Here is a 16,916-nt window from a genome sequence, read left to right as displayed (position 1 = left end):
GCTTTGGATAAAAGTGTCTGCAAACAAGTTTTAACTGAACAGAAAAGGTCATATTTATAGTGAACCTGAAATAACAGTCATTTAAATGCTCATAATATTTGGGGAGCAGGCTTCAGAATGCTTTAAAACCTGCTCCGCCAAAGATGAGCTGCACAAGCAGACAGAAGACATTCCTTAATTACATTTCTGCTGGTGGTTCATGTTTGCAAAGCGCTGCGTGGATCACAGGTTTCATCTGTTCTAAAGTTGCAGTCAGATAATCTCATTTCCGAGCAGCGACCTGAATGGACAGGGACAATGACCGGAGAGATCTGCGTGTTTCGCCTCTGTGCATGTTGGGATCGCTCACAACGAGGTCAGACACGTTATTGCCAACAAGGTCAACCCTCATCTCACATCTCAGCCACAGCTGCAATCAAATAAAAAGTTTGTGTGGTGTGAGCTTTGCTTTGGATTGGGTCAGATTTCCGATTGCTGTTATTAGAGGATCAAAGTATTTTTTAGAATACATGAGGGAACAGAGGGAAAACGCTGGCGTTTCAGTTCATTCACAGGTTTTTTTCTGACATAGTGAAAACATAAAACAAAAAACTAAATGTGCTGAAATAACTTTTTGCATTTGCTTTAATTTCATAAGACCGCTTCAAATTAAAATATTTCCTCCTATGTCAATATGAGCCTTTTTTAGCTGTATTTTAGCTTTTACCAGACTAAAAATCCCTTTTTATTTATAGCACTCATATGTGTTTTAATATATTGAAGATTAAAGAAAGATCACAAAAAGCATTGTAACCATATAAGGTAAACATTTCTGAGTAAACCTTTTTTATGACCTCATTATGCTAGGATTCATTAAGCTTAATTTCCCCTTGTTTTCAGTAGAATTTATCAGTTTCTCCCATATTCTAGGCAGAGTCTCCCCCTGAATGTTCATTTGAAATATCAGATTTCCCATCATATACCCTTGGGTGTTCTGAACATGAGACTAATCTCAGTACAGTCCAGTTTTTACACATCAGGACATGAAAAATCATCTGCTCCTTACCTGGTCTTAAAATGAGATGAAAAAACAAACTCAGATGAAGAACAACACATGACATATTACACTGTCTTATTATTTGTTGAACAAAAACTAAGTCAAAACCCAAAAGCAGTGTGTGAAACACTCCCCGTGATTCACCAGCTTGTAGAAGCACCTTTATCAGGAATAACTGAAAGTAACTGTTTTCTCTATGAAGGTATCAGTCTCTCACATTGTTGTGGAGGAATTTTGGTGAACTCTTCCTCACAATGTTGCTTCAGTTCATTGAGATTTGAGGGCATGAGTTCATATATATATGTATTTATTTCACAGCTCTCTTAAGGACTTTAACTGTGTTTGATTAGCAGTACCTGACTGCTACTTACTGTCTTATTTTTTTAAAAGCAGTGAGGATGGACTTCATTTTTCACACACTGTCTCTGCATTTTGGCGTAGTTTTTGTTAAATAAATAAAGTCACGGTGTAATTAGTCATATGTTGTTGTTCCTCTAATTCATTTAATCAAATTTTCAGACCTGGCGAGGTCTTGAAGGTAGTACTTTTTTTCCTCCCATTAATATGCTTCTGTATTGTTCATCAGACTCAAAAGCTGCAGCTACCAAAATGACCGTACAGTTGATTCACCTCCCCAACAAAATAGTTAGAAATCTGAACATTTTAGCTTTCTTGTATGTAGGTCTTACTGCAGGACAGTTATAGTTAAAGCTTGTATATGCTTTAGTGTGTCCATCGATTGTTTATGCCAATCTTTGGTTGCCTTTTGTTGGAGGCAAGTAGTTGAATTTTGCAGATACAGATCCCTTCTCATCACCGCTACATTTTATACCAAAGCAAAATACAGTATTACTGACATTTTATAGACCAAATGATTAATCCAGGAAATAATTAGCTGATTTATAAGTTATGGTACCAATAATGAGATAATTTCATGTAGATTAGTTCATTTAGTAAAAGAACATAAGGTGCAAAACTGACCGTTTCCAATGAAACGACCCAGGTGGAAAAACACCACCTGAGCACATGTGGATAAAATGTCTTTTTTTTTCCAGCTGCTCTGGCAAGTTTTCCGCTGACACTTCCCTTCGTGCTACAACACATCCATTTGTTTGTCCATGCATTAGTGACAGCCATCCTATCCTTTCCCTTGAATTATTAACACAATTCTCCAGTCAGTGTTTATTGGTTATTGCCTGCTGGCCCTTGGCTATAGGTGGAGATGCTCGTCATCGTGTTTAACAAGTGGTCAGTGATCTTAATGTAGCGTCATATACAACATCCAACAACGTTGGAGCGACCCACCCGCCCCTCTCCCTGGGTAGCTGGCTGCATAAGTCTGTGCCACAGCCGTGTCGCTGCACAGGGAAGTTGAACCGGTGTGTACTAGGGGAGCTGTGTAAGGTTAGTGAGTTTCAGGTTGATCACTCTCACTATTGTAGGAACTTGGGAGCTGCTTTTGATTGTTCCTCCTCTATTTTTCTTTTGATTGTCTCGTTCTCTTTGAGCTGTAGTAAGTGGCTGGACAGTGTGAGTAATTATTATTGTAAAATCATAGTAAAATTCTGTTTCAGAGACCTGAGCTGGCAGATGTTTTGGCAGTGTTTGACCCATTTTCTATCAGCTATTGCTTCTTACGGTTAGGGATGACTAATACTCCAGACTTATGGCTATGCTTTATTTTGTCACTGCAGAGTTTTGCAAAGTGGACTTGGTATTTTTCTGTTTCTAGATTGATGTTTTTGATCCTTTAGATGTTACAATGTTCCATTACAAAGCAGAAATCATTAAATCCATTTATTTCTCATTCATCTAGCTACAGAAGATGAAAAAAAAAAGATGCAAGTGTTGGCGAAAACAAGCATTCACCTCCATTGAGGAAACCTGAGAGTATATTGCCATGTGAGTGGACGTGTATTTACACTATAGTGTTCTGCATATGATGTACACCCGCTGTATACATTCCACTTTGCATCTACCACTGTGGACAAGAAAACATCACATGGGAGCAGGTTGTTTTAATGATTGATTCCAGAGCACAGAATTACACGACATGTTTCTTAAATACACATGGTGTTCTGAAAAGCTTAAACTCTCATGGGGGACTAAAGATTAGTGTTGCTGCTTGTCAGACAATGAAACAGCACTGAGTAGCAGTTTCTTAACTCTTGGCTGCTAATCTGTAGTGATCAGGGTCTTTGTGGTCTTCAGCAGAGGGAGAGTGGCTCTGGGCCAAACGTAGGGTTAGACTATCTGTATCTGCGTAGCAGTTGTGATGGGGGTGCTGATGAAAACTAAATGCTTTCGAGCCAATGAGTGTAATTAAACACATACACACACGGTTCATCGTAGCTTTCCGGACATTGAACTGTTACGAGAAGGGTCACAAGGCTCCCCCCTTTCCTTTTCCCAGCCCTTTTGTTGTTTATCTATTTATGAATTACACAACTTCTGGGAAGTTTATCCCGCTGCCTGAGCAGTATCACAGCATATTTCATGTTGCTCCACATCAAAGTGGTGTGTGAGAGGAAATGGCTTGGACCACCTCATGGACATAAAGCACAACGGCATGCAGATGCATATTAGGTCTGCCTTTGATGTTTTGGTTACTAATAATGTCCTTGGAGAGCTAAATTTGATATGCATTCTATGTGGAGTGCATTAGGACAATGCAGGTTCATTAAAGGGAGGCAAAATGTTTCCATATATTTTACATCCACACCAGAGGGGTGTGAAACGTTGCTTCTTATTTAAGCTCATGTACTGTTCATGGGCTTGTTTGGTTCTTTTGTCTTTCATAGAGGATGTCTTCAGACCTTGAAATATTTCCAGGTGGTAACCTCAGTTGTGGCATTTTGACTCATTTTTGTTTGTCTGATTAAAGTCCCGCATGGTGTAATTAAATCATTAGTGTAATATTATGTTTTTAATAGTTTGAATATGTGAAAAAAATAAAACCAGCCTCTTATCTTTAGAATTTGCTCAACATTTGCTCAGACACTTTCGGGCACATATTCATAGAACATATGCAGATTCACAAGATCTAACACACTGATGTAGGAGAACTATCCAAACAAATCTTAGCACAGAGTATCTACTTATATGAGTGATTATGTTGCCCAGCCCACTTCTACTTTTAAATTTCTTACAAATTCAGTGGTGTGCTGAAGTTTGGAGAAGTGGTTAAACTCTCAGTTTGTTCCAGGTTGATATTCGTTATTATTGTTGCTTAACTTCTGAATGAATTCAGGGAGTGCAGTTCATTCTGAAATGAACACTAGTCACACAGGATGTGCAGATTCTGTCATCAGTACTGGCCCACAGACAACACAGTGGGACGACTACATCATTTTGAGAGAACTGGTTCTTACTCCGCCAACCATCCAAATGTGAAAACCAGATGACTGATTTCTCAGCTTGCAGGACTACGGGACAGTAGTCTCTGTTGTAAACTGTCTCATTGAACAGTTAATAATCTGGAACATCATTAAATCGTTTGAAAGATAATTATTATTTGGATGTTTGTTTTAACTTACCTATTAATTTCATTAATTAGATATTCCAAAGGCCAAATATGTTTTTATGTTATTATTTAAGAACCAAAGGAAATAAGCTGCAGATGACTTGAAGAAGGGCATGACCTGCCCTACTCTGTCTCAGATTGTTTTATCCAAACTCCCAAACTGATCATAATATCTTTAGCCTAAACCCAACCAGTGATGGGAAGGTCATGCCATTGCTAACCTAGGAAACCATTTGACTTGCTGATGTGATGCGCATCAGTCAATATATAAAAGTGTTCTTTATAATCTTCTTAAACCTGCTGCATTCAGTGATATGCTGTTTGTCTCCAACTCTGGACTCAAACCTGAATGTGCACATGCCTTTATATTAATCTCTTATACTTGCAGACAAAGGCAGATATTTTCCATCTGACAACATGTTAAAGGGAAATAAAGATGTTAGGGTCAATCCTTTATGTACAAAAATGTAGATGTCAAGCAAACTATGTGAAGTCCGCTCAGATCACAGTCACATGAAAAAGAAAGAACACCCACGTTCAGTTAAAATGTTTTAGATATCTGGACATGATCAAATAAAATCCTGTGGTCCTTGCCAGGTCAAAGTGAGGTAACTAAAACCTCAGATCATCAACAACACATTACATATTACAGCATGCCATTATTTATTTAACGAAACCTAAGTGCAGAAGCAGTGTGTGAAAAACGAAGTACATCCCATGATCCAGTAGCTTGTAAAACCACCTTTACAGCAATAACTTGAAGCAATCGTTTTGTTGAACAACTATATGAGGTTCTCATAAATGTTAAATCTTGAAAAATATCAGGAAAAATGTCCTCTCGGTGCTTCTACCAAATAAGTTACAAAGCAGGGTGCTAGGCATCATAACTCTGAATGATACTTCACACAGCTGCCACGTGAAAAACAGTAACTTCTCCTCAATCAAAGTGCAATTGAAATAAAAGACAAACAGAAGTTAGCCACCTGTGTTGCAGCTGACAACTCACTGCGGTCTCACATCTCAGAACTTTTATTTAAATTGAATGTGGTGGTGTGATATTTCCAGACGTCCTGTTCAGATAAGCCCATCAAGGTAATCGCTCCAGTGGAGGAGGAAGGGAAGGTGAAGCCAGCTGTTTTATTGCAACGCAACAAGGAGGACTATTACGGGAGCCTGAGTGCCACATCCAGGGACAGTCAGAGCTCTAACGCACACATGGATAGTCTAAAGGTAAACACAAGTTTAGGGTTGAGGAGATTTTATCTTTCTTTCACTACATCTTATAATATACTGTATCCTGGCTCATTCCTCTTTTTGTCCTAATGAGCAACCTGAGTGTGAGGAGCCACCACAGGCTAGATACCCTCTGCCTCCTCCTACTCCTCCTTTACAATCTGCTTCATCCATGCCTGCGCAGCCTGAGAGGACCGTAGCCAAAAGAATGGAGCTGGTTCAAACAGCAACATCTGGTACGTGAGGCAATTCTGTTTATCTTGTTTAAGAATTTTCTTTTTGGGAAGCGATGCACAAACTATTCAATGGTTACCATAAGTCATTAATCAAAAAAGAAAAAGGGGGAAAAAGTAGTCGGAGTTAATTCATTTTCATTGAATCAAGTGAAAAATAGTCTGCATTTGATTTGTATTGCAGTTATTAAGGGTTTCAATCAGTCCAAAGCGGCTGGGAGCACAATAACCGTTTCTACTGATAAAACATTTCCTGGTACAAACCTCCTGGCTGAAAGGAAACTGCTGGGGGACATGAAGTCCATTAAATCTTTGAGAGAGTCAGGAATGTCAGGCGTCTTCACTGGACAAGCAGTGAGTATGCTGCTACAGTACTTTATATACATCCTACTTTTGTTTACACTTCCTTTCTTTAGATAAAATGTAGATAACTCTGTGCTCTCTGTAGAATAAGATGGTGGTCCTACCTACTGAGGAGGCCAACCTGTCAGACATAGACTATCTGGTGCCCACCCATGATGAGAGAGGTCGCCCTATAGCTGAGTGGAAGAGGCAAGTCATGGTAAGACAGCTGCAGGCCAGGCTGCTGGATGAAGAGGACCAGAGGAGGAAGGTATGTCATTACAAAATGTTGAACATTGGTATAATGAAATGTACAACGTCATCATTTTCCAATTCAATTTGAATTTGTTCTTATTATCAAGAACAATTGTGAGAAAATCTAATGATGTTTCAGGCCTAAAGGTTAATAAATTACCCAAATTAATGAACACGAGACAAAAATATTATATTTGACTGTTTATCTATTAAAGAACATTAGGCAATATTCCACATCTGTGAATGTAAAAATATGTGAACCTTTTGGACCAGCAGATAATTTGAAGGTTAATCAAGACAATAATTAATCAATATAATGTCAGTCTGCTGTTTGTGGGCGCCATCTTTTATTTAAAATACAGAGATCTATCAAAGTCTGATTTGTTGAGGTGTGCCATGGCATGAACAAAGGAGATTTCTGTTTTTTTTTTTTTACTATGTGATTCTCATCAGGTTGTAAAATGTTACAGGAGTGGTTGACCATTAAATATCACTTCAGGATCAAAGTGTGTGCAATATTCCACAAATCCAAAAGTGACACAGGGTACCTTCACAGCAGCTTAGGCCCCTCGCACACTGGATGCTGTTAATGTTTTTTGAGTCCATGTTCAGGGAAATACTGAATCACAATACCGTGCATGGGAGGGCTCAAGTGGAAAGCTGTCTCAAATAAGAGAAGTTGTTGCACATCTGCTGTTTGCTAAAGATGTGGACAAGCCAGAAGGCTGTTGGAAAAAATATTATGTTTGAACAAAGGAAATTACTGCATTTTAGCCTGAGACCTTTTTCCCATCTATGAAAAATGGTGGTGGTAATACTATATCATGGCATCCAGGCAATGACAGCTTACCATCATTGGTGGAAAAATTCATTCTGAATCGCAGCAACACATTTTTTAAATGTCAGGACATCAGCCTTTGAACTGAATATCAAAAGAAAGGGGGTCATGCATCAAGTCAACAACCTTAATCTAATATAAATGTTGTGGAAGGACCTGAATCGAGTAGTTCTGGAGAGGAAACCACTACCATCTCAGCATTGAAGCTGCTCTGTACAAAGAGGAAAATGGGAATGAAATGGGGCTGAAATCCCTCCAAGCTTATGTGCAGAAGTGATCAACAGTTAACAGAAATGTTCTTGATTATTGCTGTACCAGGCGCCAGATACTGAAGGCAAAGGTTTATGTTGTTTTACCACTAACACGTATAATATTGGATAATGCTGTCAATAACTAAAGAAATAATTATGATGTTTCTTAAATCCGTCTCTTTTGTTAAATTGGCTTCTCGTTATCCACTTTGAGTTTGAGTAATGTAGAAATATTGTAAGTTCTTAAGGATTCACAGACCACTGGAGATGGAAATTAAAATCATATTTCCAAGAAAGTCCTTTGGTATCATAAGTAGAGAAACAGTTGGAAACAGTTTCAAAGTAGTCTCTCTATGTTCAAGCAACACAATTCTACAGCAAGTGATTAGTGAAAAAGCTGCTTGTAATTCAATTCAATTCAATTCATTTTTATTTATATAGCGCCAAATACAACAAATGTCATCTCAAGGCCAAGTCCAATTCAAGCCAATTGGAATTCAATTAATTGTAATCATAATTATTCATAAAATTATCCAATTCGTTCATATAGAGCCAATTCAAAAACAATTTCAAGCTAAGGAAACCAACAGATTGCACTGAAACTTTTTCTTTTTCGGTCCAATCTCCCGTCCTGAGCGTGCCTGAGGCGACTGTGGAGAGAAACGACTCCCTTTTAACAGGAAGAACCAGACTCAGGAAGGGTGGCCATCCGCCTCGACCAGCTGGGGTTTGAGAAGACAGAAAGAGAGGGGGGGGGGGGGGGGGGCACGGCACTGTAACACCATTCAAAGGATATCTGTTGGAACAGGGAAACATGAGTTAATGACCACAATAATGTCACATATACATAAAGAGAGTAAAGTGAGGAAAGGTGTGACAGATGAGGCCCCCCAGCAGTCTAGGCCTATAGCAGCTTAACTATGGGATGTTTCAGGATCACCTGAGCCATCCCTAACTATAAGCTTTATCAAAAAGGAAAGTTTTAAGCCTGGTCTTAAAAGTGGAAAGGGTGTCTGCTTCCCGGACATTTACTGGCAGCTTATTCCACAAAAGAGGGGCCTGATAACTGAAGGCTCTGCCTCCCATTCTACTTTTAGAAACTCTGGGAACCTCAAGTAAACCTGCAGTTTGGGAACGAAGTGCTCTGTTAGGAAAATATCTTACAATGAGATCTTTAAGATATGATGGAGCTCGGTCATTAAGAGCTTTATATGTAAGGAGAAGAATCTTAAATTCTATTCTGAATTTAACAGGGAGCCAATGAAGAGAAGCTAAAACTGGAGAAATATGATCTCTCCTGTTAGTTCTCATCAGAACTCTGGCTGCAGCATTTTGGATCAACTGAAGGCTTTTAAGAGAATATTCAATTCAATTCAATTCAAAAATACTTTATTTATCCCAGAGGGAAATTAAATGTTGATGTAGCTCAATTAAATCAAAGAGTTATTATAGATGCTGATGGCTGTGGGCAGGAAAGATTTCCTGTAGCGGTCCGTTTTGCATCCAAACTGAAGAAGCCTTTGACTGAAGAGACTCTGTTTTCCGATAACAGTCTCATGGAGAGGATGTTCAGGGTTGTCCATAATTCTCTTGATTTTATGCAAAATCCTTCTTTGCATTATTGTCTCCAGAGGTTCCACAGTCGTCCCCAGAACAGAACCAGCCTTCCTTATCAGGTTGTTGAGTCTTTTTAGGTCCCTGGTTCTGATGCTGCTGCCCCAACAGATGACACAAGAGGAAATGACGCTCTCAACAACAGACTTGTAGAAGATCTGCAACATCTTGTTGCAAACCTTGAAGGACCTTAGCTTCCTCAAGAAGTACAGTCTGCTCTGTCCTTTCTTGTAGATTGCTTCACTGTTGTGTCTCCAGTCCAGTCTGTTGTCCACATGAACACCAAGGTATTTATATTCCTCAACCACCTCCACTTCTTCTCCCATGATGGAAACAGGGTTTGATCTGACCTTGTTTCTCCTGAAATCTACAATCATCTCCTTTGTTTTGTTAACATTCAAGATGAGATGATTGTTCCCACACCATGCCACAAAGCGGTCCACCAGCTCTCTGTACTCAGCTTCTTGTCCATCTCTGATACACCCGACCACTGCAGAGTCATCTGAATATTTCTGTAGATGACAGGAGTCTGACTTGTACTGGAAGTCTGAAGTGTACAGAGTGAAAAGGAATGGTGAGAGTACAGTCCCTTGTGGTGCTCCTGTGCTGCTGATCACCTGGTTAGACACACAATTCTTCAGTCTGACAAACTGTGGTCTGTTTGTCAGGTAGTCATTAATCCAGGTGATTGTTGAGGCCTCCACCTGAGTCTTCTGGAGTTTCAGACTAAGCAGATCAGGCTGGATTGTGTTAAATGCACTGGAGAAATCAAAGAACATGATCCTCACAGTGCTGCCTGCTTTGTCCAGATGACAGTGGGTTTGTTGAAGCAGGTGTATGATAGCGTCTTCAACTCCAACTCCATGGCGATAAGCAAACTGCAGGGGGTCCTGATATGTGCTGGTTTGCTTACACAGGTGGGTCAACAGGAGTCTCTCCAGGACCTTCATGATGTGGGATGTCAGGGCAACAGGTCTGTAGTCATTGATATCTGAAGGGTGGGTTTTCTTTGGTACCGGAACCAGACAGGATGTCTTCCACAACAGTGGTACCTTCTCTTGGGTCAAGCTAAGGTTGAAAAGGTGTTGCAGAATCCCACAGAGCTGCTCTGCACAGGCCTTCAGGACTCGGGGGCTGACACCATCTGGACCTGCAGCCTTGTTCCGGTTCAGTCTTTCCAACTGCCTCTTCACCTGACTTCTAGAAACAGAAAAGTGGGAGGGGGAGGCAAAGGGGACAGCAGCATCTCCTGATTGGGTTGATGACAAACTAGTGGAAGCAGAAGAATCCATGACTGAGGTGGAGGTGGAGATGTTACAGGAAAGCTGTGGGTCAGAGGAGGGTGGGATGTCTCTTTGGCTGGGAACAGGAGGGGAGGATGGTGAGCTTGTTCCTGAACTGAACCTGTTGAAGAATGTGTTCAGCTCATTTGCTCTGTCCAGACTTCCATCCATCCGATCCTCCCTCTGCTTGAGGCCTGTGATCTTCTTCATTCCTGACCACACATCTCTGATATTGTTCCTCTGCAGTTTACTCTCAAGCTTCTTTCTATACACCTCCTTGCTCTCTCTGATCTTGACTTTGAGCTGCTTCTGTATACTCCTCAGTAACTCCCTGTCTCGCTCCCTAAAGGCTCTTTTTTTCCTGTTCAATAGTTCCTTTAGCTCACTGGTGATCCAGGGTTTGTTATTAGGGAAGCATCTCACTGTTCTGGTGGGGATGGTGTTGTCCACACAGAAGTTTATATAGTCAGTCACACACTCAGTCATGGCATTAATGTCCTCTCCATGTGGCTTACAAAGAGAAATCCAATCGGTTGCATCAAAACAACCCTGTAAGGCTTCTTCAGCTTCCTCTGACCACTTTCTAACAGTCCTTTTTGTGACAGGTAGTCTCTGGACAAGGGGTTTATACGCTGAACAGAGAAAAACAAGGTTGTGATCTGATTTTCCCAGGGGAGGTCTTGATTTGGAAATGTATGAATCCTTGACATTTGTGTAAAACAAATCCAATGTCTTGTTTTCTCTGGTAGAGCAGCTGACAAACTGTTGAAAAGTTGGCAGTGTAGCAGAGAGTGAGGCATGATTAAAATCACCAGATATTGCCACAAAAGAATTGGGGTGTTGAGTCTGTATCTTAGCAACAACGGAACTGATGACATCACATGCAGTGTCGGCAACAGCTGAGGGTGGAATGTAAACAGCCACCAAAACAACACTGGTGAACTCTCTTGGCAAATAATATGGACGAAAACTTACTGCCAATAGTTCAATGTCAGGACTGCAGAGACGACTCTTCACAGTAACATGTCCTGGGTGACACCATCTGTTGTTGACAAGCACTGCCAATCCACCCCCTTTCCTTTTCCTGCTACTCTTTATATCTCGATCTGCTCGTACAGTCAGGAAGCCCGGCAGAGAGACGCTGGAGTCGGGTATATGATCCTGTAGCCATGTCTCAGTAAAACACATAATGCTACATTCCCGATATTCTTGCTGAGTCCTTATCAAGGCTAAAAGTTCATCCAACTTGTTAGCTAACGATCTTACATTTCCCATGATGCAGGATGGCAGAGATGGTTTGAACTTCTTCTTTCTTTCTCTCCTCTTTGCTCCTGCTCTGCATCCACGACGCCTCCTTTTCAATTCCAGTGGGATTTCTGGCTTCAGTTGTCGAATTATTTCTGCTTTTCCAATGTTATTCAGCTGCTCCCTGTTGTAAACCACCTTGTTGCTATGGTTATGCATCATGACAAAAGAGTAAAATATACAAAAGTATTGGGAAAAATTAATCCAGCTGCACAGCATCCAAGGCAGGAAGGAACAGTTGTCCAAAAAATGCAATTTCTTCCAAGAAATAACAGGAATGAAATTTAGAAAAAAAAGGAAAAATCTTAATGTGAGGTACAGAGCTACTCCAACGTGCTGCCACCCTCAGCAGCAATTATCTTCTCTAGAAAAACTGCGTTCAAGTATTTAAAACATTACAACAATACATGCCCAGTAATATTATTGTAATGTTTTAAATACTTGAACGCAGTTTTTCTAGAGAAGATAATTGTTTTGTATATGGGAGTATCGTCCATTGACTCTTTTGGGCTTTCACATGCGCGAGCGTACAACTAACCGGTGAGTTACATGCTGTTTATAAAGTTGTTTTGTAACGTCCCCATGCCAGTAATGTGAGAACCATGCATATGGTTTTGATGGTAAGGCTTGTGACTTTATTGTCGGATGGTTTATAAAGTGGTGTGACGTTTCTGCAGTGTGCAAGTTGTTGTTTTATGTGGAAGGGTTAGCGCTTGCCCCTAGCCACCACGTATTAGCCTCGTATGACAGGCTGTGCGAACAGCGCGATCTCCACACAGGGAGCGCAGATTTGCACCTGTCTGTGTCCTACTATCAGTATTTGACAACCTCTAGCAATGGAAATGCGCTTCAAATGCCCCGGAGTTCCCCTTTAAACCACCCTAATGCAGTTCCTTTAATCCCAATAACATGTTCAAGTCTCTTTAATAAGATACTGTGATCGACCGTATCAAATGCAGCACTGAGATCCAACAGGACAAGCACAAACACAAGTCCGCTATCAGAGGCTAAGAGGAGATCATTGGTAACTTTCAGCAGTGCAGTTTCTGTGCTATGATGCACTCTGAATCCTGACTGAAACTCTTCAAACAGATTATTTCTGTGTAAATGATCACAAAGCTGAGCTGCAACTATTTTTTCAAGAACTTTAGACATAAAAGGGAGATTGGATATAGGTCTATAATGAGCTAACACTTCTGAGTCAAGAGTAGGTTTTTTAAGTAAAGGTTTAATTACAGCAACCTTAAAAGTCTGAGGTACATATCCTGTCAACAAAGACAGATTGATCAAATCCAATATGGAAGTGTCAATTAATGGGAAAACCTCCTTGAACAGTCTGGTTGGGATTGGGTCTAAAACACAAGTTGATGGTTTAGAAGAGACTATCGCTGTTGTTAGTTCAGAGAGATCAACTGGACAGAAGCCGTCTAAATACAAATCAGGTTCTAAAGATACTTCTAAAGCTGCTGTACTTTATGATACATCACTGACAATAGTGGGAAGGATTCCATTAATCTTCTCTCTAATAGAAACAATTTTATTGATAAAGAAGCTCATGAAATCATTACTGCTGAGAGTTAAAGGAATACCTGGCTCAGCAGAGCTCGGACTCTTAGTCAGACTGGCTACAGTGCTGAAAAGAAACCTGGGATTGTTCTTATTCTCTTCTATCAATGATGAATAATAAGCAGTTCTAGCTTTACGAAGGGCTTTCTTATACGTTATTAAACTATCTTTCCAGATTAATTGAGACTCTTCTAAATTAGAGGAACGCCACTGTCTCTCCAGCTTTCTTGCAGCCTGCTTTAAAGCACGCAGCTGTGAATTATACCAAGAAGCCAACCTCTTCTAACTGATTACCTTCCTTTTCAGAGGTGCAACATTGTCCAGTGCTGTACGCATTGAAACTATAGTGCTGTCAACAAGAGAGTCAAGTGTTGCTGGAGTAAAGTTTAGGTAGTCGTCCTCTGTCATATCTGCACATGGCAGTGAAGAAAAGGATAATGGAATTAATTCTTTAAATCTGGTTACAGCATCCTCTGATAGACACCTTCTATATGTAAATTTCTTCTCAGAAACTGTATAGTCAAGTAATGTAAACTCAAAGGTTATCAAAAAATGGTCAGATAAGACAGGGTTATGAGGGAACACTGTTAACTGTTCACTCTCAATGCCATAAGTCAGCACATTACTGACCAGTAATCTTACTGGTTGATTTCCATTTTTACATTGTGCTTTCGGAAGCATCACAAATATTTTAGGTTTGTGTTTCAGGCTGATATGATGTTCAAAAATTAAACAAACACACTCCATGTTATTTCACTCAGCACTTTTAGCAAATAACACTTTGTCAATTTAACTTCTTATTGTCTCCAAACTGCAAAGGCATTTGAGTTTTTTTGGAAATATTCTTAGCTATTTAAGCTGTTTTTGGAATATTTCCAGGAAATTGGCTTTTAAATACAAAATAGTTCAAATTGATCAGCAAGTTGATCTATACAACATTTTGATAATCGATGAATTGTATGGTTGATCAAACAAAAATGTCAGATATTCTCTGGCTGTTATGTACTACAGCCTCTCTTAAAATAATAGTTGATGAACGAAACCAGACTATAATGAGAAAAGCACATATTGTGGTCTTACTTTGTAATGCTATTCTAAATCTGCATTGCAGAAAATTTTAAGTCACCATTGACGTTTAATTGCTCATACCAAATCATTCACACATAACACACTGAGAGTCGATTTTTTTTTTAGGTTTGGATAAGGGCTGGGTTGCAGTTTTACTGTATTATTACTCTTTTCCTCACATGCCAAAAACATTTGAAATGTTTGACGGACTTTAAAATGAATTCCTGCTTATCTATCTGCCTGCTGTTTTTTTTTAAATTTCTTTTTTTTTTTTTTAAACAGGAAAATGGGAACAGATATGCCAAAGTCAGCTGGAGATACTCCCAAGCCCACAATGCCATCCTGGGGCCTTCTGGTGAGCTGCTGACTGAGGATGACCTCATCTATCTGGAACAGCAGATTGCCAATGTCTCCATGCAGAGGAACTGTGCAGGTTATGAGCTGGAGCTGGCTCGTCTAGCTGAGGAGCTCAGGCACATCCTGCCAGCCCCCATAGTCAACATAACCGTCAACACACAGTTCAGAAACTTCAAAAGTCAAGTTCCCCTACCTGTGTGGTGCAGCCGGATCTCAGGCATCGTGAAGAGCATGTCTCTGCTCATGACCAACCTGACCGACCAGCCCTACTGCAAGATGCCCAACACCGAACTGATATCTGTGTTTTCTCAGGCTCCAGACAGACAGATTTCCAACAGGGTACGGAGGGAGAGCATTGAAGATGAAATTCATCAATTTGGAGTGTCAGTGAGGACTCTGAAGTCCAACTTTGAGACCCAGAACTCATCTTTGTCAGATCAGCCGGAGGAGGCTGTCGTGTTGCCTCCTTCCACACCGCTTGATACCGCATTTTCAGACAAAAAGCTTAAAGTTTTAAAGCCAGCCACTGAAACAGACCAGAACAGCGACTCTGGCATTGATTATGATGAAAATGTTGCAGATGTTCAAGAAACTACCAGCCTTAGAAAGGAGCGTATAGTCGTTCTGTTTTTAGGCCACTGGAAGAAATCTGCTTACACAGTGACTCTGAAGAGCAGAGATGCTGGGGAGAGGAAGATGAGCGATGGAAACCCTGACATGGGCGACAAGTCTGGTTCTGTTCATACGGGCAGTACAGTGAATGCCCAGTCAAAGATGATGAACAGTTCCCTTGGACATTTCTTCAAGCAGAGGAGTGCCGTCAACAAGATGCTAGGAAACTGGAGGAAAATGATCTCCAGTGTCCCTTCCAGACAGATTCGCAGGTAAGGCTGGATGTCTTGCCATCAATACTGGTCTTCAACATAATCACAATAGGTGGCACATAGAGGAGGAGTAAAAACTTTTGAGAAAGTGTTTAATTTTAAGCAAAGTCAGCTTTCGAATTCTAAAATATGATTTAAAATCAAAATCACTTTTGCTTCAGATTTTTTTCACTCAGTGCTTTTCAGACTCCTTTAGCAACCTTTGTTTTTTTTCCAAACGGCTACATATCTAGCAACTATTCGGACCAACCTTAGTGACTTTCACCTACAGTACTTTAGTTGGCACTACTGCCATGTGTTTATAAACCATTTCTAACCATGTAGTGTCATGCACAGGCTCCACAGACAGAAAGCCCTCTTCTCCCCAGAGCAGTTCTTACCTCGTCTGGATGGGGTGCCTGTAGAGTATGACAGCCTGACCCTGGATCTCTTCATGTTGGGCTACTTTCACATCCTGGAGTTGGATCTGCCAGTAGATGAACGCAAAATGAGACATCTGCTGTGTTTCGAGGTGTTCGACCGTGTGGGGAGGTTCCCCTGGGAGGTGGTCAGAGACTTTCATAAGGCTGTCATACAGGACATTGAGGCTGGAAACCGTGAGTGGAAGGATGGTTTTGAGGACATTAAAGTTAAGTTCTTTGGGAACACTGTGACTCAGTCTGAAGACACTGCAGAAGTGGTGAAACACAGCCTTCCAGAGGTCAGACAGGTCCCTAAAGTCATAGTACAGACACCTACGCCGGATGAGGGGATGCTATATGGCGGAACTGATATTTCCAGTTTCAGCAATGAGGAAATTTGTCAATATATTGACCGTAGTTTTGCTTTTTGGAAAGAGAAAGAGGCAGAGATTTTTTATTTTGAGTAGTTGCTTGTGTCATCTTTTTTATATTTTTGTACACTTTGTCATTGAATAACATTGGGGTTGGGTGTCAGACCATAAAACTTTATGAAATGAGCTGTCTCTAGTGTAGCAGTTGTCCAGAAGTTGGCACCGAATGCTTAGCTAGTCTCTTAGCTGTGTTTATTTGACCTATTTCATCTGATATTATTTGATCTGAATTGTAATTTTTTAAAAATTTTTTTACTCTTTTGTTTAATTATGTTTACAAATTAAATATCAACACA

General features: G+C 40.4%; 1 protein-coding gene across 1 annotated transcript in view; it reads left to right on the top strand.

Annotated features, from left to right (window-relative positions):
• The window catches only part of espnla (espin like a), a 46,970-nt gene extending 30,144 nt beyond the window's left edge, over window positions 1-16,826 (top strand). Inside the window, exons 6-11 of the mRNA XM_075484856.1 lie at window positions 5,625-5,789; window positions 5,887-6,028; window positions 6,210-6,379; window positions 6,474-6,638; window positions 14,830-15,788; window positions 16,125-16,826. Coding sequence (XP_075340971.1) covers window positions 5,625-5,789; window positions 5,887-6,028; window positions 6,210-6,379; window positions 6,474-6,638; window positions 14,830-15,788; window positions 16,125-16,656 — 2,133 coding nt within the window. The 3' untranslated portion in view covers window positions 16,657-16,826. The remainder of the gene's footprint in view (window positions 1-5,624; window positions 5,790-5,886; window positions 6,029-6,209; window positions 6,380-6,473; window positions 6,639-14,829; window positions 15,789-16,124) is intronic.
• Window positions 16,827-16,916: the final 90 nt, after the last annotated feature.

Source organism: Odontesthes bonariensis, chromosome 15, assembly GCF_027942865.1.
Source record: "Odontesthes bonariensis isolate fOdoBon6 chromosome 15, fOdoBon6.hap1, whole genome shotgun sequence".
In the NCBI taxonomy this organism is placed as follows: Eukaryota; Metazoa; Chordata; class Actinopteri; order Atheriniformes; family Atherinopsidae; genus Odontesthes; species Odontesthes bonariensis.
Note: the sequence above shows the minus strand (reverse complement) of the source record. Positions and strands in the feature narration are given on the sequence as shown.